The sequence below is a fragment of the Rhamphochromis longiceps genome, linkage group LG8 (genome assembly GCF_057381845.1).
Source record: "Rhamphochromis longiceps isolate RC_006_pf linkage group LG8, R_longiceps_female_GT1.1, whole genome shotgun sequence".
Taxonomy (NCBI): Eukaryota; Metazoa; Chordata; class Actinopteri; order Cichliformes; family Cichlidae; genus Rhamphochromis; species Rhamphochromis longiceps.
The window spans coordinates 24,632,348-24,658,881 of NC_140564.1; the positions used below are offsets into that span (position 1 = coordinate 24,632,348).

The 26,534-nt window shown below is 38.9% G+C and overlaps 2 protein-coding genes across 2 annotated transcripts; one reads left to right on the forward strand and one right to left on the reverse strand.

Annotated features, from left to right (window-relative positions):
- Window positions 1–312: 312 nt before the first annotated feature.
- Window positions 313–16,065, forward strand: LOC146663752 (cadherin-related family member 1a). Its single transcript, XM_085415309.1, has 17 exons — window positions 313–988; window positions 1,432–1,527; window positions 1,884–2,029; window positions 2,122–2,172; window positions 2,440–2,529; window positions 2,672–2,758; window positions 3,979–4,095; window positions 5,538–5,681; window positions 5,769–5,847; window positions 5,976–6,076; window positions 7,124–7,327; window positions 7,966–8,118; window positions 8,777–8,941; window positions 9,609–9,676; window positions 11,616–11,844; window positions 12,518–12,772; window positions 14,775–16,065. The coding sequence occupies exons 1-17, from the start codon at window positions 928–930 to the stop codon at window positions 15,315–15,317; spliced, it is 2,589 nt and encodes an 862-aa protein (XP_085271435.1). The 5' UTR covers window positions 313–927; the 3' UTR covers window positions 15,318–16,065.
- Window positions 16,066–23,406: 7,341 nt separating this feature from the next.
- Window positions 23,407–25,877, reverse strand: LOC146663753 (leucine-rich repeat, immunoglobulin-like domain and transmembrane domain-containing protein 2). The gene is made up of 3 exons (XM_085415310.1): window positions 25,766–25,877; window positions 24,767–25,548; window positions 23,407–24,561 (listed from the first exon to the last, which is right to left on the reverse strand). The coding sequence occupies exons 1-3, from the start codon at window positions 25,873–25,875 to the stop codon at window positions 23,774–23,776; spliced, it is 1,680 nt and encodes a 559-aa protein (XP_085271436.1). The 5' UTR covers window positions 25,876–25,877; the 3' UTR covers window positions 23,407–23,773.
- Window positions 25,878–26,534: the final 657 nt, after the last annotated feature.

Sequence of the window (26,534 nt, forward strand, 5' to 3'; positions counted from 1 at the left end):
CACGGTAGCTCAAATGACAGGCAAACGTGCAGTCACATGACATGAAATGGTGCAAAACTCTCTCTTTAACTGTTGTCAAGGTTGCAAGCTCAAAACGTCATACTTGATTTTTCCACTCTGCTCTTCAGAGTGTCAATTTTTTTTTCTTTCATAAAATCAGCTCTTCTTAATCGAGCATTATGCTTTGTCTTTCGCCTGATTTGTCTGCTGGTAATTCATACCGGAAGGACATATTACAGTTTAAATTTTGTATTATTTATTTTACTTTTTATTTGTTCTTGTTTTTGTTTTTTGTTCGCCCACATGGTGTGATTGGCTTCTCTCCTTTTTATTTATAGGGTTTTAACAAGCCCATTAGTCACATATAGCCAAGGTGGCCTAAACTGCCCGCTGTTGCCAACCTTGCCTGCTCATTTACCAACACTAGCCTTAGCTGCACTCATGCACTTACAGCCAATAAGCTTTCTTTAGATCTTGCAGTCTACTTTCCCCAGGAAACCTAGTGACCTGCCAGGTGGCCCGTCTCAGCACAAAAAAACATGACAAAACAAACCGCTGATAATAACAACCAAACAAAAATCTGAGCTGCAAACATTTCCTATCAATGTTTCCAGACTAAACATGGATTCTGTGCCTCATGTGTGCGCCTGTCATATGTGTGGCGAGGTGCGATGATCACACCATATTGTGTGAAACTTGAACTCTCGTCTCTCAATGATCCAGGAGAATTTGGAGTGAGAGCAATGTGGTAGAAGATGTGTGCAGAGAGAAGGGATGCGTCACTGGATTAGTGCCTGAGACGCTGTCCCAGCCTCTTCCTACTTCTGAGCCTGCTGAGACGCTTCAAGAAGGGCACGACACTCACTGCTCGCTTTCCCTCCACCAAGCCTTCCACATGAGCCAGCCAAGCCTTACCTCCCCACCAGGATGAAGAAAGAAAAGAAAACGCATGCTTTACTGTTTCTCCTTATGCTTCACTTCACCTCGGGTAAGGCTCTGCTTTTCTTTTACTGTCTTTGTTGTGTGTGGTTAAGACTTCTTGCCTCGCACTTATCTGGTTAATCCTCTAACACAGAGAGGGCATGTCTGTCTTAGTGTGGACTTTCATGTTGCTTGTACTTCATAAATTTCAACATGCAATGCCGTTTTTGTCTGGGTCTTAATACTACAGCCTTATTATTTCTAATTTAACTCTTTTCTCCTCCCTGCTTTCAATTCCTGCCCTTGTTAGCAAGTGAGTGCAACTCTTCTCACTGTAAAATAATAATTAAGGAGAAAAATTATTTGATGTGGTGAGAGACATTTGTGGGGTTTGTACAGTGTGTGGAGCAGCTTCCTTTTAGATTAGGTCATTGTTTTTCTTTTATATCTCTCTTCTGCTCAAATAATGTGAATCGTCTTTTTCTTTCTTATTTTTTTTTTATCACAAAGGGCAATCAGACTATGCTCCATATTTTTACGATAATGGTCCCAGCAGTACAAATGGAAATATGGCCTTGTTCAGCATCTCTGAGGATACACCCGTTGGTAAGGCTCCCGTAAAATTACATTTTTTAAAAAAATTATTATTGTTATAATTTAATATTTTTAAGTTTGGTATAATTTGAGCATGTTTTTACATTTAGTGTAGTTTGAGATGTGTGTTTTAAGTGCCTAAGTGTTGTATGAAATGATCTCACATGGTGCTAAGGCTCCAGCTAATCGCTATAAGATCTTTTGGATTGTGACGTACATCACAGTCTTACGGGAAGAAAACATTATGGGTAGAGGCTCATCTGACCTAACCTGTCAAACGTGCCTTTTACACTAGTGCTGCATATAGACATGTCACGTTTCTGCCCCATTTCAAAGGTTTTGTCCCTGTATGTGTTCTTTTCTCATAGGAACACAGATATATGTCTTGAATGGCACAGATCCGGAGGAAGATCCAGTACGATATGGTCTTGCTTTTGAAAAGGGCTCTACAGAATATTTTAGAGTGGACCCAAAGTCAGGAAATGTGACTCTAATTCAGGAGCTCGACAGAGAGGTAAGCATTTTAATAAAGACTCCTGGTTTGGAAACACACAAACAAAACCCCCACTTTGGCTCAAAGTGATGTGACATCTTTATTTTTCATAGAAACAAGATGAAATCTCAGTGCACGTGAGCATAACGGATGGCCGTAATAAAGTAAGCTCTATAAGCTACAGTGCAATTCAGTTTACAGTCACATTTTAATACTGCAATTTAACTGGAAACTCTATCATAAATATTAGGATTAAATAGTACTTCAAAAAAGTGCCATGACAGCCTGTAAAATCTATTTAACTGTGCATCATGACATTTTCTCTGATCGCTATTTAGATTATTTCTCTGCAAACAATGTCATTTTTTTAATAAGCTGTAGCAAAAGCAGCTGTTTTGGAAATTTGTAATTGCTTTTCACATGTGTTTCAGGTTGTTGAGACAGTGAGAGTCTTTGTCACGGATACCAATGACGAGCCACCTGAATTTCTAAATTTGCCTTTTATTATTGATATTCCAGAGGTATATTATATAAAATAACTATACAGTTACATGCATGCATTCTAAAGTGTTTTTTCCTGAATGTAATAAAAGTGTCAAACTAATTAAATAATCAAAATTCAATAATGTTTGAAAATTATTGACCTTTTTGCTCCTTTCCCAGGACACTGCTCCAGGAAGTAGCATCTACAGAGTCCAAGCAGTGGATAAAGATATGGGCTCAGGAGGAAGTGTTTCCTATTATCTACAGGTAACTTCACAGCCTCACTGTAATGTGCTTTTGTTACCATGGCAACTTCAAAACAACTTGAGTAGTAACTCCCAAATTGCAAATATTTTTGAAGTTGAATTGAAGTAAAGATGCACAAAGTCACCAGTAAAATTCAGGCACGTTAAAGAAGCTGTTGTGAATTTTAAGAAGTTTTGTTTAAACTCAGGTGAAAAATGCCAGCCACATATCACAAATTAGAAACTATATAATGCACAAAGATCCAAATATCATACTTGATTAATTCTGGCTACTGCATCTATGTTTACTGAGCCATCAGTCAGAAAAAAGCACTCTCCAAAATATAGCAGCTAGGCTTCTACGGCAGCACGTGCGCTGAAAAGTGACCCAGTGTAACCTAGGCTAAAGTTAAAGCTTTTTTTAGCCGCGTTGCACATGGCGTCCAGATGAATACTGAGTTGATTGTAAGAGAGTACTAATCACAGAGAGGGCTCTTTATAGCTTTACACCTCTTTACATCTTCAGCTCTCTTAACTCTCACATCCTGGAATACTCCCTGAAGTCTGCCAACACCTTTATCCTCTTAGAGCCCAAAATGTATTTAAAACTGTTAACAAGTTGGGTTTTTTTCATAATTTTAGCATTTCATTTTTTTCATATCTTAATTTTTCTGTTTGTTCTAGGTTTTTTTTTTAAGCTCTTCTATGGTTTGATTCAATTTCTGCTTTGCAATCCATTTAAAAATCAATTACATTTTTTATTACCAAGACTGCAATGCAAAATAAGCAAATAGCAACACTTTTAACTAGCGTTGTATGACCCTAACACTCAGGGATAACCAGAGGTCGACCTGACATCACGAGCATTGCGCGTGATGGAGGGAGGAAAAGGGCATATGAGTGATGGGACAGTGATGCAGGGAAAGATTAATCTCATACCATAGAGCAGTCTGGAAATCGTGTTACTTTAGTGGATTAAATTTCAATTACATTTGAGCATGGCATTGAAAGCTTAATAGGGGCTTAGGTTTGGTCTGGGCCAACAGCTGACAGCACAGTGGTTGTTAGTCTCCATGTGTCAATTGTGAGACAAAGCTACCCTGAAATGCCAAGGTTAAAATGAGCCAGGCTAAAATTGATCGGTACCATATCAGAATTAGCTTTATTGGTTTTCATTGCTAAATTTAAGTCGAAATAAAGCACTCCTACTATCTTTATTAACTGTGACTGTTATATTACCAGACCTCCCCATTCACCAAGTTCACCATTGATGGACACAGTGGGATCCTCAGAGTTAAACCTGGTGAGACTTTGGACTTTGAGACCACACCAACGCATTTTGTGACAGTAGTTGCAAAGGTGAGAGGTCACTGTGACACTTTTACATTTGGGTTGTGTCTTTATTTGCTTAATCAAATGGTCTTAATACATGTAAACACAGTAAGTAGCTTAGTTTGCAGGTATTTCTGTCCTCAAATGTAAAGGATTTTCAACTTTAAAGTCATGTATTTTTGACATGCAATTGCATCAATCATGGGGTTTAAAAAAGATAAATGAAATTGCAGTTTAAAATTATTTAATTCTAAGTAGAAAATTACATAAAATCTAAAAATTAGTTATTGGAGTTTATCAATAACATTCCTTCTGATACAATTTGTTCATATAGAACCAAATCCTGCATATTGTAAAAAAACAACAACAACAAAACAACAACAACAACAACAAAAACAAAAACAACATTATACTAAATACACACATAACATAATTATGTTCTATGAGCAACCCATTGCAGTGACTGAGAGGAAAACTTCCTTTTAATATGAAAAAAAAAACCTGCTGCAGAACTAGATTCAGAGTAAAAGTTGTTTTACCTTCACTGATTTGGGTGAGAGAAAAGCAAAGAGTGAAAAAGGGGAACAGGGAGCTAAAAAAAAAATCTGTTGGGAAGTGGTGAGATTTTAAGTTGCTGGTCTGCTGACGCACTGAAAGTCCTGCTCCCAAAAATAAGTATAATTTATCACTGTGAATAATAGTTGGTGGTGAGAGCTAGTTTATTTTTTGTAGCCTCGGCTCTGGCTACTTAAATACCTGGCTGTGTAACATTTAGTAGATAATCCAGTTATTAAAAAGGTAAAGCTATGATGTATAAAAAATATTATATTATAGTGTTCCCAATTAAAAATGAATTTCATTGCCTAACTTTTGATTTTTATTAAGGTGCAAGTTTTTCCTAGGTTTTTTTGGCCTTTTTCAACTTTAGTCGATAGACACAGTGAAGATAGGACAGGAGAACAGAGGCAGAGAAAGAGGGGAAGACATGCAACAAAGGACCTTGGGTTGAACTCGAACCCGGGCCAGCAGATCTCAGTTGTATGGCACGTGGTCACAAGCTCAATGCACTGAACTAAAGTGGCAAATCAGACAATAATTGCTTCTAAAATTATACTAAACCATGAACATGTATCTAAAATCTTATGCATGTTCTTTCTGCAGTTTGTGATTTTTAGCAAGTTAAGAAAAAACAAACTCTTAACTTTTTCAAGCAAGACATCTCTTTAAAGTGCAAGTAACATAGCATTTAGGTTAGAATACTAAAAAAATGTATATTTTTGGTTAAACTAAATTTTTAGTGTTTTTTGTGAGCTGGCTTCAAGCTGTTGTGACAGATAACATGTAGCAGAGATCCCATAATCCCAACATGGCCAAATGTAAAATAAACTTAACCATGTCTTTGATTAAATATAAAGGGTTAGCTAATTATGCCATGTGGTAACTTTGCTTTTACCTTGTTGTTGTCACAGGATGGAGGTGGAAAGTACAAGGGGAAGCATCAGGTGTTGACTTCCACAGCCACAGTAACAATTAATGTTATTGATTCCCAAGACATGCCTCCATACTTTGTAGGAACACCATATTTTGGATACATCTATGAGGTCTCTGTTCCTGTAAGTTCTTGTCGCATTCACTGAATTAAATTTGATTTCAGTTATTGCTTTTGTCTCCATTGTGTTGATGTACTTTTTTACTTCTAGGGCTCTGAAATATACACAGTGTACGCTAAAGATGGTGACCAAGGCAATCCTAACCCGATACATTATTCCATTATTAATGGTAAGAACAATAGCAAAAAGAGAAAAGTGCAAGATTTAGTTGCTTGTTTGTAAGGCAAAAGTGTGTTACTGTGTCTTCTTTTAGATTATGATCAGATTTCAAACAAAACTTCTATCAACACCTTTCAGGTAGTGATGGTGTGTTCGACATAAATAGCACAAGTGGTTGCATCACCCTGACAACTTTTCCATCTTTGCTGAAAAATGAGCTGTATGAAATCAAAGTCAAGGTAACAAGTTATTTTCTACTTATCTTCATTTTTAAAAGAAACTTTTCACCGCAGTAGCTTTTGAAACCACCTTCAGCAGCCATAAGTTGAACGGATAGATTTTTTTCTTTGTACGACTTTATTAGTCTCTCACATGGTTGTGGATAAAGTTTGGTCCACTCTTTACAATATTGCTTCAGTTCATTGAGGTTTGCAGGTATTTGTTTATGCACAGCTCTCTTAAGTGCCAATCAAAGTATCTTAATCAGTTTTAGGTCTGGCCTTTGAGTGGGCCATTACAGCACCTTGATTCTTTACCTTTTCAGCCATTCTGTTGTAGATTTATTGCTGTGCTTAGAATCATCATCGTGGTCCATGACCCAAGTTTGGCCAAGCTTTGTCTGTCAGGCAGCTGGGCTCACATTTGACTCTAGAAAGTATAGAAAGGAGTTCATGGTTGACTCAATAATTGCAAGGTGTCCCAGTCCTGTGGCTGCAAAACAAGTCCAAATCATGACCCCTCCACCACCGTGTTTCACAGTATGAGGTGTTTGTGATGATATGCTGTGTTTGATTTTCACCAGATGTAGTGCTGTGGATTAAGGCCAAACATTCACTTTGATCTTGTCTAGCCAAGGGACATTGTTCCAGAAGTCTTGGAGTTTCTTCAGACACAACTTTGCGAACCTAAGCTGTTCTGCTATATTCTTTTTAGACAGAAGAGACTTTCCTCTGGCAAACCTTCTAAAACATGTTTGTCAGGTTTTGCCCGGCCTTGGGGCGTATTTTCTGGGATGTCCACTCCTAGGAAAGTTGCTACATTGTGTTAACATACACCTGAATGCTCCAGACCAGCAAAATTCCAAAACTTGTTATCGTACAGAGGTGGTCTCGCTGATGATCGGTTAAATAAATGCATTTGATTAGAATCATCTTGCTGCTTCTTCTTCTGCTTCTGGAATAGTTTTTAACAGGACTGCATAGAGTCCCATGAAAACCTTTTTTCACCGGTGCTTCTTACTCTCATTGACTATAATTTTATTTACTTGTGTATTTTTTAAACTGAAGGCATCTGAGATAGGCCCAAACAATGAGCTCCAGGACTATGATGTTACCACAGTGACTGTCCGTGTGGTTGATCTCAACAACCATCCCCCAACCTTTTATGGAGAAAATGGGCCACAGAACAAATTTGAAGTCACCATGTATGAGCATCCACCTGCAGGGGAGATCCTCCGTGGCTTCAAGATCACAGTCAACGACTCTGATCAGGTACATGAATTCCCAAATTGCAAATATCTGATTCATTCCTTGGACATGCAGCAGTGTGCTATTACTAATCAATAACTGTGATCAAAGGTGGTGCAATAATATTAAAATTTAAAGAATATTAGCCAGTTGACAGATCCATTTAAAGAAATTACGTACAAAGTTAACTAAATATGTGAAAACAAACGTGTTGTGCAATAATGCCGCCCCAAAGTTGCAAATATCCAGCAAAAGTATTGAAAGTAAAAATGTCACTCACTATGTCACCATGGTTAGTCTCCTCTACCTGTTTATAATAGCTCATGTAGCATTACATGACACTCTTATACTCTTATTTATGTGGTGGCAACAGCTCAGGAGGTAGCACAAGTTATGTTATAATGTTAATAATAAGTTGGTGGTTGCTCCAGTCTGCATGCGAAATCCTTGGGCTAACTGCAAACCCCAAGTTGCATCTAATGGCGTGTGAGTGTGTATGAATGTATGTCAGAAAGCACTTAAGCATAAAAAAGTGTTTGTGTGAATGGGTGAATAAGACATGTTGTATAAAGCGCTTTTAGTGCTTAGGTAGAGTAGAAAAGCGTTCTAAAAGAACCAGTGAGTTTATGTAATGGATTTCTGTATTGTGCTGACATTTTTAGGGAGCAAATGCCAAATTTAAACTGAGGCTAGTTGGGCCGAGCCGAGTGCTTCGTGTGGTTCCCCAGACAGTCCTGAATGAAGCACAGGTGACCATCATTGTGGAAGACACATCCGGCATCGACTATGAAAAGGGGCCAACTCTCTCTTTTAAGGTGAGGCGCCGTATGGGCAATATTACAACATTACAATACGTTATTATTAACAAGTGTCGAAGAAATAATCCTGTTAGTTATTTTACTGGGTGGGTAATCTCTTTTGGTTACTAGGAAATCTGATTTTGATTAATGGCTTTAGCCCATGAATTAACTGCATTTTCATTAACTTAAGCTTTGCCTGTATACTAATACTTTGTGAATGTTGCAACATAAATACATAGCTCACCTTTTGTAAACTGCCACAAAGATAATTTACTCCAATCATTTGTGCTTTGTAAAGGACCCAGGCTAGAAATCCATCTATCAATATGACTGTAGATAAGCAATAACAACATGAGCGCCCTAGCAAGTCTCTGATTTATTTCACTGACTGCAGTGACATTAATTTTAAAAATCATAAATCAAATCTGAAAATATTTTCTTTGCTTGGTTTACAGTTTCACAGAGTAGCCAGTGTGGCTTTAGATATCTGTATATCCATGAACTCATTGATTATTCATTCATTCATTCATTTATTTGTTCATTTTCAGGCACAACAAATACCTATATTGAACATAAAATGCACAAAACAAAAAACAAAAATTGCCTGAAAAAATTATGAGTTGACTAAAGCTTTCAGCACTAATTTAATCACTCTGAGTGTGTCTTCCTGCAGCTCCTGGCAGTGGAGATTGACACTCCCGAACGGTTCAGCGCAACAGCGGACATAGTGATCAACCTGCTGGACACAAATGACAACATCCCTAAATTCACATCTGAGTATTACATCGCCAGGGTCCCTGAGAACTCTCCTGGAGGCTCCAGTGTTTCATCTGTAACAGTGAGTCAATCACAGTTAAACTCAGCTTTAACCTGATCAAAGTGATTATATAATCCATCTTTCCTCTATTAAATGCATATTGCTCAGCACAGTTCATTAGATAAAAGCAGATTGGTGCCAGACAAAAACAGGCTTAGCGCTCTCTTGCTTCAGTTTGCTACTCCTGGTTATGAAATTTGTTATCTCCATGTCACAATCTGGCATATGTCCTATGTTACTCCTCATCGAGGGAGATTATTAAAAAATATATCGGCACATTTGTCCCTTGCTTGTCATCATACTGTAGAAACCCTGCAACCAGGCAATGTGTCCAAGTTAAGCAGTGAGAAGTAAAAAGCTTAATTTTGCTTCAAGGTTAATCATGTTGACCGATGCTTGCTGAACATCCCCTCGCAACACACTGTATATGAGCTTAAGACTCTATCTAGTTGTCCACAGGGGGTTTTAGTAAAAATAAATGACACAATAAATTATTTTCAGTCACCTTAAAGTAATCATATTTATTTAAGTTACATATCTATACACTATTATGATGTAATTTTCCAAATAAGTAATTAAAAATTTTTAAAGTGTAATTTTTTAATATTTTGTTGTGTAAGCATGAGTATGTATGTGTGGTATGTAGGAGTATGTAGGTGTATAATCGCCTTCCTTTTTTTCTCTGTAGGCAAACGATCCAGATTCCGGGTCTTGGGGTGAAGTCAAATATACGATTTATGGATCAGGATCTGATTTGTGAGTATAAACCTTTCATTGCTGCCAATTTAGGTTCATTCTGATCAGATCTTTAATTCTGGCATTTCCACAAAATGCATTTCACAGCCTAAAGTTATTTTGAAAGTATGAGTCAAAAATGCTCAGAGGCTCAGGGTGTTTAGTGCCAGCAGGACACTAGTCTTGAGTCATCTTTGTGTCTTTGATGAAAGAGGTAAGCGGGAAACTGGTTTGATCGGCCCCTCTGCTGCACAAACAGCTCACTCTAAAATGGCTGTAAGATGCTGGCTAATCTCCTAATTGGATTGGTAGGTTAAAAATAGAGAGCCTGGCCCATCTCACATAGGCAGAGCCAATTAATATGCAATGTGACAGCTGGAGCCACAGAAACGGCAGCTTTGAGAAGCAAGGCAACATACAGCGAAGGGAAAGTGAGAATTTATGCCTGTCTGCAGGCTGCAACCTGAGTTAATTGTGTGAAAGTTATCAGTTCCAAGAAAACTTGTGAAATTTCACAGCGAAAAACAAGACAGAAAAGTCTGCTGAATAAAATGGCTGCATGCCCAATGTTGAACTAGAAGGCACTCAGAAAGCTCCTGGCAAGCTTTAAAATGAGTAAACCTGCTGTGTGTACGAGCAAGTATTTATTCCTTATTGTATCCCTGAAATTGTTATGAATGTGTTTTTAGGTTAGAGAAATATAACAGGTGGTAAAAAAAATTAAGCCCTACAGGGTATAGTCAAGCTCTCCTGATTAGTGATCACTTTAAAACAACCTCTGGAAAGTCTGAAAATCTCAAATATACATTCACAATGTTTGAAATGACAAAATAGTTAGAAGCTTTGTGGTTCCAGATCCTCAGAAAACACAAACAGTGTATAACAATAAGAACAAAATTGAAAAAAAAAACTTGGCAATTATTGTGTAAATCAATATTTCTCTACAGATGTACATATGCATTTCATATGCTGGAGATCTGTCTTTAAGGAAGCAACTCATTAAACATATTCTCCCTGCAAATCAGGGTTCAGGATTTTTCACCCAAACAAATAAGCATAAGCAGCAAAAATGTACAAGTTTGTTTTTCCTACACGTTTTTTAAATCAACTGGATTAACATCTGAAGCCTTACAGTACAACACGTCTGTCCAACGATGGCTGTAAAGTTGTTTTTTATAGCAAAGTGTGAGTTATATGGAAGCCCGTTTCCGCCACTAAAAAAAAAAAAAAAAGCTAGTATCCATAACTCGAAATTTCGAGTTATTTTCTCGAAATTTCGAGTTATTATCTCGAAATTTCGAGAAATATAACTCGAAATTTCGAGTTACTTTTCTCAAAATTTCGAGTTAGCTCTGCCAATCAAAAATATACGTGAATGAGGTCGCTTTCTTGTTACCCGGAAGCATATGGCGCAGGACCGCGCACTCAAAAACGGATCCCAACAAATTAAAGTATGTTTGCTGATAGTAACACCATGTGATTCAGCTAATAACACAGGGATTTCATCATTTGTGAAGCCAGGCTGAAAACACTCAGCAATCTGTGCATTCACGACTGGATGTAATACCGGTAGCTTAGCTGTAGCATTTGTAGCTGAGGGCTTCAGCTTCCGGGTAACATGGAAATGACGTCATTCACGTAGATTACTGATTGGCAGCGCTAACTCGAAATTTCGAGTTGCTTTTCTCAAAATTTTGAGTTAATATGTCGAAATTTCGAGATAATAACTCGAAATTTCGAGAAAATAACTCGAAATTTTGAGTTATGGATCCTTTTTTTTTTTTTTTTAGTGGCGGAAACGGGCTTCCATAGAGTCATGTAGAGATTCACAGGGAGCAATGAAAATCTGTCACTTGAGCTGTGAATTACGATGCCTGTATTAGAAACGCCTGGTTAGTTGAGATGAAGCTAAATGGACATCTGTGGTTGTGACTCATGCACTGTGTGATCTGAACTGCAGGTTTTCCATTAACGCTTCATCAGGCCTCATCACCACACAGCCCTGGACCAGCCTGGATGCAGAGGTCAGGTCAAAGTACAACTTTTATGTCAAGGCTGAAGATTCAGAGGGGAAGTACAGCTTGGCTGAAGTCTTTGTCACAGTCACTGACATGAACGACCACGCGCCAGAATTTGATGAAGTGCTCGTGGAGAAGACGATGATTATTGGCACGCCTGTCAAAATAGAGGTACATTTTGCTTTGAAATTGATCTATCTCGTCTCTTTTAGCTTAATCTGTGATTCTACTTTCACCAAGTTTCAGCTTTTTTGTTGTAAACTGAATGTTTTGGGAGCTTAGATAACAGTAAACATTCAATGTATTGAGCTTTGGTTCTAGAAAAGTTATGATTGCATAATTTGGCATCAAAAGACTAAGATTTTGGTGTGTAGAGCTTTCTAAATTTGTTAATATTCCATGGCTATAAATACAAAAAACACTATTTGCGCCTTTCTGATAAAGACTACAAAAAACAGCTGTTTAAAATGTATTCAGTTGTGTGGATTAACTAGAAACGTGTAACTAAATTAAATAAAATTTGATTTCAAATCTAAGGAAAATCTGAAGCCTGCAGTGGATATTCTGCATTAATACCTGGTTTAAAACACTTCTTATAAAGTAATCAGTGTGACTAATTAAAATTATTAATAGGGAAACAACAATTCCATAGCCAAGTATACGGATGATAAATTGACTCATCTTAAAATGTATGCATATATGTGCCAAAGCTAGGTTAAAGAACGACATATTGCATGCAATATGTCAAATCTAATGCATTTTACAGAAACATCACAGCCTAAGAATAAAGATTTATTCGTTTACATTTTAACTAAACGCTATTGATGCATGATGCTTTTTACAGGCCGTGGATGAAGATGCGGAGTCTCCAAACAACGTCATTGAATACTCCATCATGACCGCAGATCCTGACAATGCATTTGACATCAATGCTGACACTGGCGAGATCAAGCTGAAGCCTTATATTAAGTCTATGGAGATTGTACAGAACATCACCAAGCAGAAGGACTGCAAGTGGTCTGTGGTGGTCGAAGCCAGGGACCGAGGCTCTCCGTCCTTCAGCACAACAGCTGTGGTCAACATCGATATCACAGAGGCGGTAAGACTTGTTCCGACTCGGAGCATGCTTGCAGTGCTTCCTGTCCCAGAGCTGAGCTGTAGACGTGCATTTTAACATGAGTCAATAGGGACTGTTGCCATGCTACTATATGCTTCTGCTAAATCAGCGTCCTTGTTTCAGCTAGTCACATTTCACTAAGTTCATCTACTTTAAAGGATAACACTGGTAATTTCTTATAGTTTATTTAAAGATCAGAACTAACAATAAAGTTTCCTACTAAGAAGTGAAAAAAAATCCATTAATACTAACTGGACTATCAGGTTCTGAATGCAATCTAATTTGTGGCTTTAAATATGAATTATTACGGAGTTTTAAAACCAATTAACTCTAAATTTGTAGCTTTCCCTTTCAGAACAAAGTTTTATCATAAAAAATTATTTGGACAAAAAAACAGTTTTAACCATTCTGGGATTGATCCACTGAACAGTCAAAGGCCACTTCATTAGTTACACTTTTTCATTTACTGGTTAACACAAATATTTAATCAGCCAATCATTTGGGCTCACCAAATAAGACAAGAGGAGACTCAAAAATGTTGCCTAAACTGATGAGTCACAATTGTTGCTGCAGCATCCAGATGGTGGGTCAGAATTTGGCATGGGCAACATGAATGCATCAATCCATCCTGCCTTGTCAGCAGTTCAGGCTGGTGGTGGTGATGGTGGTGTAATCATGTGGGGAAATTTTTTGGCATACTTTGGGTCCCTCAGTACCAAGTGAGCATTGTTTAAACACCACAGCCTATCCGAGTAATGTTACTGCGCATGTCCATCCCTTTATGGCCAATATGTACCCATCTTCTGATGGCTGTTTCCAGCAGGATAATGTGCCATGTCACAAACCTCAAATCATCTCAAACTGGTTTCTTGGTCATGACCTCCACAGTCATTCAATAGAGAACCTTTGGGATATAGTGGAGCAGAAGATTTGCATCTTGGATTTGACACCAACAAATCAGCAGTAACTGTGTGACGCTATCAAATCAATACTTAGCTCTGAGGAATGTTTCCAGCACCTTTTTGAATGTATGCTTTGGATTATTACAACAATTATGAAGGCAAAAGAGCCAAAGCCAACCTAGTGCTGGCAAGGTGTGACTAATGATGTGGCCAGTGAGTATATATGGTCATGGCTACACATTTTACTTGTTGATGGAAAAATTCACACTCATTTTGATCTTTGAAATATTGATATAAACATTAGCATTATCCTTTGAAGTTTTTGCTCATTTGCATTGATCCATATTTTTCTAATACTTTTTGTGTTTTCATCCTGAATCCATTATTTCACTCTCCATGATGTTTTTGGTTCTGTTTGTGTGTTGTGTATCGTGCTTTTCAGATAAAAGGTCGAGTTGTTTCATACTTCATGGGCCTCAGCAAGCGTCCGCTGACTGTTTTTGGAATTTTTTTGAGCATTCTCACGTCCCTTGTTTTACTAACAATCTGCATATCCACCATCCTGTACTGTAACGCAGTGAAAAAGTCCCGAATCAACCCTGAGAGTAACTACATTAAAGTGGTCCGCAGAGTCAAGTGAGAAATAACCAATGCCTCTCCTTCATTTTCATTCATGAACATTAAAATAATGTTTACTGGCTGGGTTAGGTCTGTAAAAGAGTACCGGTGTACATTGAAAGAAAAGTCTTTTTTATTATTTACTATTTTTACTTCCACAAACTTTTTTGGTCCCATGAACTGGTCATTATTATTGTTTAGCCCTCGTCAGTCAAAGAGAAATCCTAATGCATCGCACTGCCAGACGCATTCCTAAACATTAGAGACATATGTAGTTGCTAGCTTTCCTGTATTGTAGGGCAGAAGATGGATGTCTGGGTGCGAGTGTGAAAGTGCTAGAGTGTTCATAGACATGTTGTTTGGGCCTCCTCTGTCAGTGCTTTGGCATCCAATTTCATGTTTGCATGCTTTTGACAAATACTTGGAATTCAGGTTCAAACTGTTTTATTTTTGCTCTTTTACAGACTCCTCTCAAGGGGCCTATGGCAGCCTTTTTAATGAAAAGTAGGGACAATCCTTTAAAAGCTCTAGGCATGGTCACTTTTATCATTAGTGTTTTGGTAGGAGGGACTGTCTTGATCTCTACGGCTATGTACATGCGCAACTCAAAGTCCAACAGGATCATGCCAGCACGCCGCATCATTAAGAGGCGACCCAGGGACCAGCAGCCTTGGACCTTCAAGATACCTGTTATCAAATTCACCAACCCTGGAGAAAAGTTCCTCATAACCAACCCGGAGAGCAGCCTCCAGCAGGAGACAGGTAGCCCCCGGCTGAAGCCTCCACCTCCCATTGCTCCCTGTCTTCCGCCTCCACCTCCCTCTAACGTGCGGCCCAATGAAAGGCTGCGTGCAGTCCCAACAATATCCGGCGCACTGGCATCCAAAGGCTCCAAGAAGGCTAAGTCCAGCCGCCGTAAGGAGGGAAACATCAGCTCTGCTTTAGTGTCGGAGCTTAAAATGAAGCTTGAGCAGAAAATACACGAGAACAACCAAGGTTATTATTAACTTTAATGCACAAATATCTTCTTTGATGGCTCTTAACTCACTTCATCCGAGTTCTGTGTGATGATGAGGTTACGTGAGCCTACCTTTATGTTATTTACAAGCAAACAAAAGAAGAGAGTGGTTTACATAATTATGTCTTAAGACAAGATAGAAGTGGGCTGCAGTGTATTCTCAGTTGACCTGCTTTAGATAAAAACAGGAGACAGCTTGAGTCAGCAGTACAGTACTAGATAATTCACCACACTGCCATCTTGAGGAGGATTATCATTTTAACATTAAGAAGCATTACAAGAAATTGAAAGCTGAGAAGTTGCTCTTTTGTATGATGAAAATGTGCCACTGTAGGTTTTCACAGTAAGAGCATCTTGCTTTTATTTTGTTGAGTGAGTAACTGTAGAAAATGCTTTTATATAAGTGGATGTGGATCTATTTTAATTGTACAGCACTGTAAACATGGCAAAACCGCAGCTGTATCATGATGCAGTAAATACAGCAAAGTCAAAATTAGACCGTCTAACTCCTCTTGAAGGATGTTGTTGATAAAAATCAGTCATATGCTTGAAATTTTTAAGCTCAGATTACTATTTATATAAGCTGCTTGGACACTTAATTCATATGGGTATTTAAATGTAGTGTCAAAAATGTAGGGTCTTTGCACTGCTACTTTCCAGGTTACTTTTAAATGCCTTCAAATGTAGGCAAATACAGTGTCATCACTGCAAGAAATATGATGTTCTTGATTCTATCTTAGCTTACTATTGTAAATAAGTTTAGAAAAACTATATATGTTACATATAAATAACACTTGCCTGGTATTTCAAAGTAACATATTTGTACTGTCTTTGTACTGTCTTGATTTTGAATAAATATTCAAAAATATCTTGGTCTGTGCTCAATTTTGTCCTGGTGGTTTGATGTAGTTTTTTAGTTTTTTGGGGTTGTGGTAAAGACACAAAAACTAAGACACTGATTAAAATAAAGAAAACAATACATACATTATTTTTACACAGCAACACTGTCCCCATAGTTGAAAAGTTCACTGCAAATAATGCATTGGCTTAAGTGGACTGGCTTAAGTACAGCGCTTAATTTTGATGTTTTGGTACTTAGAGTTTTTATGGTTAATCTTGCCTTATGAAGATCATAGCAATGCAAGGGGAGGGATCACTAGTGCAAACAAGCGTGGGACTAATGTCAGTCTGTTATGTAATGTAAATCACAATGTTATAGCAGCTGTGCTTTGTTAGTCTCTTGTTGTTGTTGTGAATTTCTAATGTAAATGTCACTGTTTTCATGGCTGAGGGTGGAACTCAACCTGGCTATCGATGAACCACCATGACTAATACTACAGCAGTAAGTGGTAACATGTGGCCACCCTTTCCATGTCCAAATTCCAGTACAGTTGTAGCCATGGGTTTGACCAGTGCATAGAAGTCTTTACCTTCTTTTAACCCTTGTATGGTGTTCGGGTCTGTGAGACCCGTTTTCAGTTTTTCTCAAAAGAAAAATTAAACAATTAATTATTTTTTCAACCTGAAATTCATTGGCTTTGGCTTATTTTCTGTGAAGAACATGAATCCGAACTAATTTTCAATGACCTCATACTGTACCTCCCCCCACGCATTTACATTACATACAAGGTGTTCGGGTCCACTGGACCCAGGCCTAATAAAAGTGTTGAAAGTGTAGGTCCTGTGTTCCCACACTCTGTCTTCCTCCTTTCTGGTGCTGCTGATGGTGTTTTCTTCCCCTCCTGCTCCGCACAAAGTTGCAACATTGTTGAAAATTCAACTATCAACACCGTCTGCTCTTACATTTCCACACATTTTACCCTCTTTCTTGAGGGATCCAAATTTTCTCATCCCCTGTCCCACCTGCAAATTAGGGGCATAATACTATAAATAAGACTTTGCCAGTGTGGTTCTTTATCACAACTGATCAAGATGGCAAAAGATTATCTGCTGCGAGGGCCATCCAATTGATTTTGGAAGAGAGAGTGGCTTCGGATGATGATGTTGACAAAGAGGTTTCAGAATATTTCACATTTCTGAAAATTTAGAGTCTGACAGTGACTTTGAAGAAGAGGATGAGGTTGAGCACCATTTAGTAACAAAACGAAGACGAGCACCCCATCTGCAGCCAGCTCCAGGACCAGAACAAGCCCACCAGACAGCAAGTGAAGAAATATGGATGTCAATAACTGGTGAAATTGAATGGTCTTCTTGCCCAAGAAATGAGCCACCCTGCAGAGCTGTTCCTGTGATAAGCCAGGGCCAACACGGCTGACAGTTACTCATGTGCAGGACATCAAGTCTTCATTTGAGCTTTTCATCCCAGATTACATCCAGAAAATTATTCTGGATTGCAGTAATCTAGAAGGAAGGTGTTTTTTTGGAGAGAGGTGGAAGGAGATGGACCAAATTGATCTGCAGGCCTACTTTGGGGTTCTTATCCTTGCAGGAGTTTTCAGGTCCAAAGGGGAATCCACAGAATCCTGTGGGATGCAGAAACCAGCAAGAACCTTTCCGTGCATCAATGTCTCTGGAAAACTTCCACAAAATTCCCAGGATTATCCGTTTTGATAGCCGAGACAACAGACCAGCTCGACGGCAGAGAGACAAGCTAGCTGCCATCAGGACAGTGTGGGATAAGTGTGTGCACCACCTACCCCTGTTTTACAACCCTGGGCCTAATGTCACCATTGATGAGCAGCTGATCCCATTTAGTTGTGAAACATATTGCTTCACGTGTAAATGTGTTGTCTTTCCACTCACTCCACTTGATTATAACTGATTTATGTTTTTATAACATTTTATAAAAAAAATAAAAAATAAAAAAAAACGAGAAGCACATTAATTCATAAATGTGATCTAACAAAGGTAAAGGGAAAAAATTAACCATGTTTACTGTTCATATGGCTTGTAATTGGGATGAAGTAAACATCTGTTGAGTAATTTAACATAAAATTGTTTGATAGTGTTAATTTGGAAAGCCAAAACTCTAGCGGGTCCACCAGACCCATGAACACTGGCTGAGTAACAAAAATATGAACACCACACAAGGGTTAATTGTTGAGCTTATTGGGGTTATGATGGTAGGTTGTCTACCTCCATCCTATCCCTAGCACTCTCTGACATGCCAATCATGAGTATGTTCTCCTCCACTCTATGGTCTTCTTCTGTTCCTTATGTCTAACCTTTGCTCAATATCTCCAGTATCCCTCCTCTGCACATGTCCAAATCATCTCAGCCTTGCCTCTCTAACTTTGTCTCCAAACTGCTCAACCTGAGCTGTCCCTCTGATGGACTTGTTTCTAATCTTGTCCGTTCTAGTCACTCTCAACTAAAGTCTAAGCATCTTCAGCCTCACCACCTGTCTTCTTGTCAGGGTCACTGTCTCCAAACCAAACATCATAGCAGGTCTCACACCCCTCTTGTAAACATTCCCTTTCATTCTTGCTGCTATCACAATTCACCCCTGACACTCATCTCCACCGGCTTCATGGTGCCTACACTGTCTTCTTTATCTCTCGTGTGCACTGTCCATTGCTTTGAATAGCCAATCCCAGGTATTTAAACTCATCCAACTTCACTATCTCGATTCCTTGCGTCTTTACCTTTCTACCAGCCTACCAGGTTTCAACGTAACTTTATTCTTTCATGAGTTATTTACAAGTTTCTGACCACTTATAAAATGTGTTCAATGTGCTGCCCATTGTGTTGGATTGTCAATGCAACCCTCTTCTCCCACTGATAGCAACACCGCAGGAGAAATGCCAGCACAGGCATCCAGTATCCGTAGTTTCAGGTGCTGCACATCTCGTATCTTCACACCATAGACAATCGCCTTCAGATGACCCCAAAGATAAAAGTCTAAGGGGGTCAGATCAGGAGACCTTGGGGGCCATCCAACTGGCCCACGACGAACAATCCACTTTCCAGGAAACTGTTCATCTAGGAATGCTCGGACCTGGCACCCATAATGTGGTGGTGCACCATCTTGCTGGAAAAACTCAGGGAACGTGCCAGCTTCAGTGCATAAAGAGGGAAACACATCATCATGTAGCAATTTCAAATATCCAGTGGCCTTGAGGTTTCCATTGATGAAGAATGGACCCACTATTGTTGTACCCTATATACCACACCAAACCACTCTCCAGTGACGTGCAGCGAGTGCTACGCTGTGGGTTCTTGCTGAATGAAGCTAGGACAGCCACTGATGTTTCTTCATTAGTGACAGTTTTCTTGCGTCCACATTTTGGCAAATCCAACACTGAACCAGTTTCACGAAACTTAGCAAGCAGTTTGCTAACTGTGGTGGTCTCGTCGGGTGTCTTGCATTGAAATCTGCTGCAATGACCCGGTTATTGCATTCACCAGATATCAACACAATTTTGATCCGCTCCTCACGTGTTAACCTCTTCGACATGTCAATGGCTGTGAACAAAGAGAAACTTGTAAATAACTCATGAAAGAATAAAGTTACGTTGAAACCAAGCACACCATTGTTTTTCTTGTGACATTACCAATAAGTTTGATGTGTCACATGGCCCTCTTCCTATTGAAAAAACAAAAGTTGTATCCAAGATGGCCGACTTCTAAATGGCCACCATGGTCACCACCCATCTTGAGGAGTTTGCCCCCTCACATATACTAATGTGCCACAAACAGGACTTTAATATCACCAAACATTCCCATGTTATTACGGTGTATCCATATAAATGGCCCACCCTGTACTTCTCCAGGCTTTCTTGCACCTGCTCCCTACTCTCACTACAGATCATAGTCTCATCTGTGAACATCACAGTCCACAGAAACTCCTGCCTGATCTCATCGGTCAACCTGTCCATCACCACTGCAAACAAGGTGCTCAGGGATGATCCCTGATGTAATCCTACCTCCATCTGTTACTCCAATAGCACCTTTCCTCACAGTCTTGCTACCCTCATGTATGTTCTAAAAACCATGTCTTCACTCACTAGTATATTTGCATCTCTAACCTTATTCACTTAATCTACTGCACATCCTTTCCAGCTCGATTTCTGCCTCTAGCCAACTAGTACAAGTCCTTTTCAAGACTTTCTTGGCTTGGTTTTTTCTCAATCTTTCCAGAATGTCTGGAATGTGAACAATTTCTAAAATACTTTACTGATAAAATTCTATCTCTCAAATCCTCACTCCCCCCAGTGGTGAGCCTTGCTTTCACTGGAGAATGTGCTTCTACTTTTCATCAGTTTGAGCCAGTGTCACTCTGTACACTTAAGCAAATTGTCAAGCAACTGAAAATTACTAGTTCTGCATATGAACCTCTTCCGTCTCGCATTGTGAAGGACGGCTTTGATGTAATTGGGCCCAGTATTCTATTTTTAATGAACTCATCATTGTCTTCTGGCTATGTTCCCTCTGTTTTTAAACATGCTATAGTGCAACCTGCTCTCAAAAAAAGGTGTCTTGACCATTGTGATTTTGTTAATTATAGGCCGATATCCAAACTTCCATTCCTCTCCAAAATCCTAGAGAAGATAGTTCTCTCGCAACTCCAGGCTTACCTGGATGCGCATGACATCTGTGATAAATTTCAGTCTGGTTTTAAACCACGCCACAGCACCGAAACAGCTTTGCTGAGAGTCCTTAATGATCTTCTCTTAATTACTGATTCAGGGCATTCTGTTGTATTAGTCTTATTGGATTTGTCCTCAGCTTTTGATATGGTTGACCATAATATCTTATTAACGAGGTTAGAACGCACTGTGGGCATTCGGTGTGAAGCCCTTAACTGGTTCAAATCATACCTTTTGAACAGGTCTTTCTCCGTTACCTTGGGTACTTATTCTTCCTCAACTGCATCCTTATGCTGTGGTGTGCCCCAAGGCTCTGTACTTGGCCCAGTGTTATTCTCATTATATATGCTCCCCCTAGGCTTAATCTTTCTCGAGTGCATGAGAGAAGTCAGAGAATGGCTTTCAGGCAATTCCCTTATCCTGAATGATAAGAAAACGGAAATTGTGGTGTTTGGCAACCATATCCCTTGGGGCCTATTAGCTGATACCTTTGGTTCCTTTGCCACTTCTTTCTCTGACTCAGTTAGTGACCTAGGTGTCCTGCTGGATAGCTCTTTCAAATTTAACAAACAAGTGTCCTCAGTAATCAAATCTAGCTTTTACCAACTGCGCCTTATTGCTAAGGCTAAGCACTATGTTCCTCATAAAGATCTTGAAAGGCTCATTCATGCTTTTGTGACTTCTAGATTGGATTACTGTAATTCTCTCTCCTTTGGTCTTCACTCCGCTCTCCTTCACAGACTCCAGCTTGTCCAAAATGCGGCGGCTCGCCTCCTGACTGGCACTAGAAAGCATCACCCCTGTTGTTATTGATTTGCATTGGCTACCCATAAAATATTGCATTGAATTTAAAATATTGTTGCTCACCTTTAAAATTATAAATAATTTAGCCCCTCGTTATCTTGTCGATCTTCTTAGTCTATATGTCCCTGGGCGAGCCCTCAGGTCTTCAGCCCAGTTACTCTTGACTCAGCTTAGATCTAGACTTAAATCTAGGGGTGACCGTGCTTTTGCCCTGGTTGCACCTAATCTGTGGAATAACCTTCATCGCTATCTGTGCGTCAGACTCCATTTTATCTTTTAAATCCCGTTTAAAAACTCACTTATTCAACATAGCTTTTCCATCTAGTTAGTGTACTTATTTTATATTTGGTTTAATTTTTATTTATGTACTTTACCTTTTAGCTTTATCTGTTCTTAGTAACTTTGTTCTTATATTCCCTTTTATTGCTGTATAATTAGTGCCCTCAACCTGATGACATATGTGGTACTTTGTAAATAGTCTTTTATTTAATCATGTCTTAATTTACCTGTTTTTATTGTAAAGCACTTTGGTGTACCGCTGGTTTTTTAAACGTGCTATACAAATAAAGTTGTATTGTATTGTATTGTATTGTATCTTTCCATAATACACAAAATCAGTCTTTTTCTTTGTTTTTTTTAGCCAACTCCTACAACAGGATCAAGAGTTGGCATCTTAGGCTCCTGCAGGTACTTATGAAGATCCAATATTATAATGTTATTTTGACACCTAACAACCACCAAAAAAATACAAATCACAAAGTTTCTATAGCTTGGACAAGTACTAGCTGCTATAATGAACGTACATTAGGGTTCCCATTGTTCTTCTAAAATAAGCAAAACCTTCACTAAAATTGATCAAAGCTGAATTAACCTTGTTTTTTTTTATTTAGAAATACATTTATTTGGAATAATTTGCTATACTGAAAGAAACAGGTAACAAAAAAGAAGAAGAAAAAGAAAAGTCAGCATTACATAACTTTTCCAGTCTTTTACTACTACTGTCCCTACTTTTCATATAACATCACTTTCTTTTTAACTGGGCTGTACATATTATATTAAATCAATTTATTAATCAATTAATCACCTTTCGGTGATTAACTTCTTGAAACAACTATGTCTGGAAAAAGTACTATATATTAATATATTATCTAAATAATAGCCTTTTTCAATTGTTTTATTTATCTATTAAAACATAAAATTATTATAACATGCAGTAACTGATGCACATGTAAAAATCATGTGAAAATACAGTCACCGTGTGGACACAATCAGCTCAGAGGCATTAAATGGAAATATCATGTTCTGCTGACTAGGATTCAGATAGAAAATCACTTTAATCTGCTTAGCAGTGTATGTATAAATTCATGGGAAAATACAGCTTACGTAACAAATCCTCTGAGTGATTGTGATAAAAAAAATCTGAGTATGTCTCAGCATTTGTCTTTGACTTCTTTTTAATCCACATCAAACGCATTTCATTCAGTCATAATAAATCTGCAGTCCTTAAGAGAAAACACAAAAAGATTAAAAACATTTTCAAGACAAAGTAAATCAAAGCAGGCCAGAAACACACGTACAATCCACAACATCATATTGCAGTACTGCATGATAACTTAATTACACACGATTAATTTTTTTATTTCACAAAGTGACACTAAAATAGAAAATAAACCCTCCATTTAACAAGGAAGAAAGGCATCTCCATTTTCAGGTGACAGCTTGCAATATACATACATTCAAAGTGGATGTGTGCGTCTGAGTTTATATAAGCAGCAAAGTCAAAAAGAGGAATTATAACAAAAGTCCAACACTGAAAGGGAAAACATGTTTACCCCATGAACAAATGTGTTACTTTACCACATAATATATGTACAATTCAATTTTTTTTTAAAGTTTTATTTTAATGTTTTTACTTACATGGTCACAAGAGTCTTCAAAGTGTGAACCAGAAAAATAATGGTGCATGTATTTTAGAAAATAGTATACTTAGCTTTGTAATTCAACTGTAACACATACATTTAGAGGCACAAACTTAAACTACAAATAAACTTCATGTAGAAATGTATTATGAATGCAGTTCTTGACTTTGATGCTAGTACAGGTAAGCTGCACTTCCTCCTTTGGACTTATCCTCAGACCTCCGTCTCTTTGTTGGCTTTTCCATCGAACTTTTGCACAAAGCTTCATCGCTGGTTGCCTGCAGGCTGTCAAAAGTGCCCTGCCTCGCCCCCTCCTGCAGGTTTTCATCATGCATTCTGTGCATCCTCCACAGATCCACAAACCGGTCCACACAGCTGAACCTGGCCTCTGTGGTGCAGGCATACATGCCAACCGGCACAGCCAGCACCATTGCGCACACAATAACTATAATGTGGATTAACCTTTCTTTCTGCTCCATCTCACTAATGTCACTTCCTGTTACAAACACAATGCACTGACCTTCCCTTGGTGGGTGGTTCTTCAGGGTCACACACACCTCGTATTTGGTGACAGGAAGCAGATTACTGACCGAGTAACTGTTGATGCCCGGGCCAATGTAGATCATTTCCTTCTTTGGTGAATCATATTTGCCAAAGTGGATGGTGAACCAAGTTTCTGCAGGATTTTCAGTTGCTGCGTGCCACTCTAAGGTAATTCCATAAACTGTCTGTTTGGCTATGTGTATTTCAATGTAGGCATTCTCCTCAGATGACAGCATAGGAACAGGCGGGAGGAGAGGAAGGGAGGAATCAGAAGAGGCGATGTTAACTGTAATGTTGACAGAGGAGTTGCCAATGAAATTGTTGGCCGTGCAGGTGTAGAGTCCTCGGTCTGCCAGATGAAGAGAGGGGATCAGGAGCTGGGAAGAGAAGGTCTCCTCATCGATGTTTGTCTGTGATGCTGCAAGGTGAAAACAGCATCAGAGCAAATCACAGGATTTTTTTCATCTGGTAATGACATGCTCAGGTATTCTGATATTATGCAGTAAGTATTGTCTCTTTCAAAACACTGCAGCCTGGGAGTTCACTATATATACTTCGCTAAGTGCTCCAACAGCAGGTTCACAACAATTTAATGGATGGTAGTGATTAAAAAAAAATCTTACCAACAAATCCTCTTATAATCTTCAGACTGTACATCCACTGAATGGTCGGCTCTGGCCTGCCCTTCACTAAGCATGTTAGGGTTGCATTTGCTCCCAGAGGTAAAGTGATGTTGGTTTCTGGGGCAGAGGTCACTGGCCTCATGCATGATTTTAACTGAATCTCGTGGAAAAACTTGTGAGCTTTGAGAGCTGGACCTGAACACATCAGATAAGAGTTCATCAGGATGATGGGAGGGCTGACTGCCCTGGTGAACTCCACAAAGCCTTTGAGGCGGCAGTCACACAACCAGGGATTATCATGCAGCCCCAAAACCATATTTGACACCATCCCTTCTTTTGCCCAGGCTTTCTCAGCTATTTGAAAAAGGGGCCAATTAATGAAGACTTCTTTTGCTATGACACTAAGCTGATTGAAGGATAAATCTAAGTAGGTCAGTGCAGGTAAATATCTCAGAGCATGTTCGGGTAGCACATCCAGGTGATTGTGTTTTAGGTCCAAAATCTTGAGTTTTGGTGTATCCTGAAATGCTGTCCATGGTACTGAAGTCAGCTTGTTCCCTTGTAGCCTTAGCTCAGTCAAGTTAGCGAGCCTCTCTAGGCTTTTCATGTTCATCAGAGCGATCTCATTAAAATTTAGCCAGAGGAACTCCAAGGCAGGCACTTTTGAGAAGGATCCTTGAGGTAACTCAGTCAGATGGGATTTTTCAATTCGGATTTTAATGAAATCATGTGGGATGTCCACTGGGATTTCTCCCATGGAGGTTTCCATACATAGTAAAGACCTAAAATGACAGACAAGAAAATTTGTGCTATACAAAGATAATGGTGTAGTACACTTAGCTTAAACGCAAATTTTGGATAGTGTTTATTTGGGCATTTCACACTAGTCATGCTATAAGTAATGTTTATTGTAGCACGTAACTTATTCAAAAGAGGACAGACTCATAGCAAATATACAACCGAGCTTTACAATGTAGCATATTTTTAGTGGCCACTTACCTTCCTAAGATATCATCTGTGCACGAGCAACCGAACAAACAAGTTGACGATCCAAAAGAGATGAACTGGAATACCAAAGTGATATGCAATGTGACATAAAAGGCGTCCATGATCCTAGACACGCATATGAAATAGGCCTGTCAGGGCAGGACATGCTCATGGGCTGCGTGAAAGAAAGCCCATTACCTTAATCTCCCTTGACGTAACCCTTAAGAGGCCAAATGACATGTGAGACACAGGTGTATTTATAGCAATGGTCCACTTTTTCTAAACACAATGTTAGATCTTTTCAAAAGGACATAAAGAGTTAACATTCACAAGTGTTTTTCAGTCGAGAGCTATGAGTTCGGCTTGATAGTAGTTCTTGTCTCAGATATGACCCCAAAATGCTTCGCATCAGATTAATTTAATTTATTTGTTCCCCACTAAAGCAGCAGCATTGACATGACAGGAGGCCCATCTGTGTTAAGTGGGCCGGAGCCCGTCAGGCTTAGCAACACTGAGAGGGAGGGCTGCACAGAGACAGAGACAGATGTCTGGAGAGGACTGACCTCAATAATCTAAACACTGTTTGTCTCTCAGGTTGATAAAGGCCAAATCAGCATATACCAAAGCGAGTGCGAAAACAAACATCTACACTATAGCTCTGCAGTTTCACATCCTTTAATACCCACGCTTTTTATACATGCGCATTATAATTTAACAGATAAACAGATTAGCCACATGTTCAGCATTTCAGGAAATGTCTTTTACATAAGGCATATCATAA

Coding starts and splice junctions, on each gene's coding strand:
- LOC146663753 (XM_085415310.1), bottom strand. CDS start 25,875: ATGGACGCCTTTTATGTCACATTGCATATCACTTTGGTATTCCAGTTC. Junction 25,549..25,765: donor ACAGATGATATCTTAGGAAG/GTAAGTGGCCAC, acceptor CTGTCATTTTAG/GTCTTTACTATGTATGGAAA. Junction 24,562..24,766: donor GATTATAAGAGGATTTGTTG/GTAAGATTTTTT, acceptor TTCACCTTGCAG/CATCACAGACAAACATCGAT.
- LOC146663752 (XM_085415309.1), top strand. CDS start 928: ATGAAGAAAGAAAAGAAAACGCATGCTTTACTGTTTCTCCTTATGCTT. Junction 1,528..1,883: donor CTCTGAGGATACACCCGTTG/GTAAGGCTCCCG, acceptor CTTTTCTCATAG/GAACACAGATATATGTCTTG. Junction 8,942..9,608: donor CCAGTGTTTCATCTGTAACA/GTGAGTCAATCA, acceptor TTTTCTCTGTAG/GCAAACGATCCAGATTCCGG.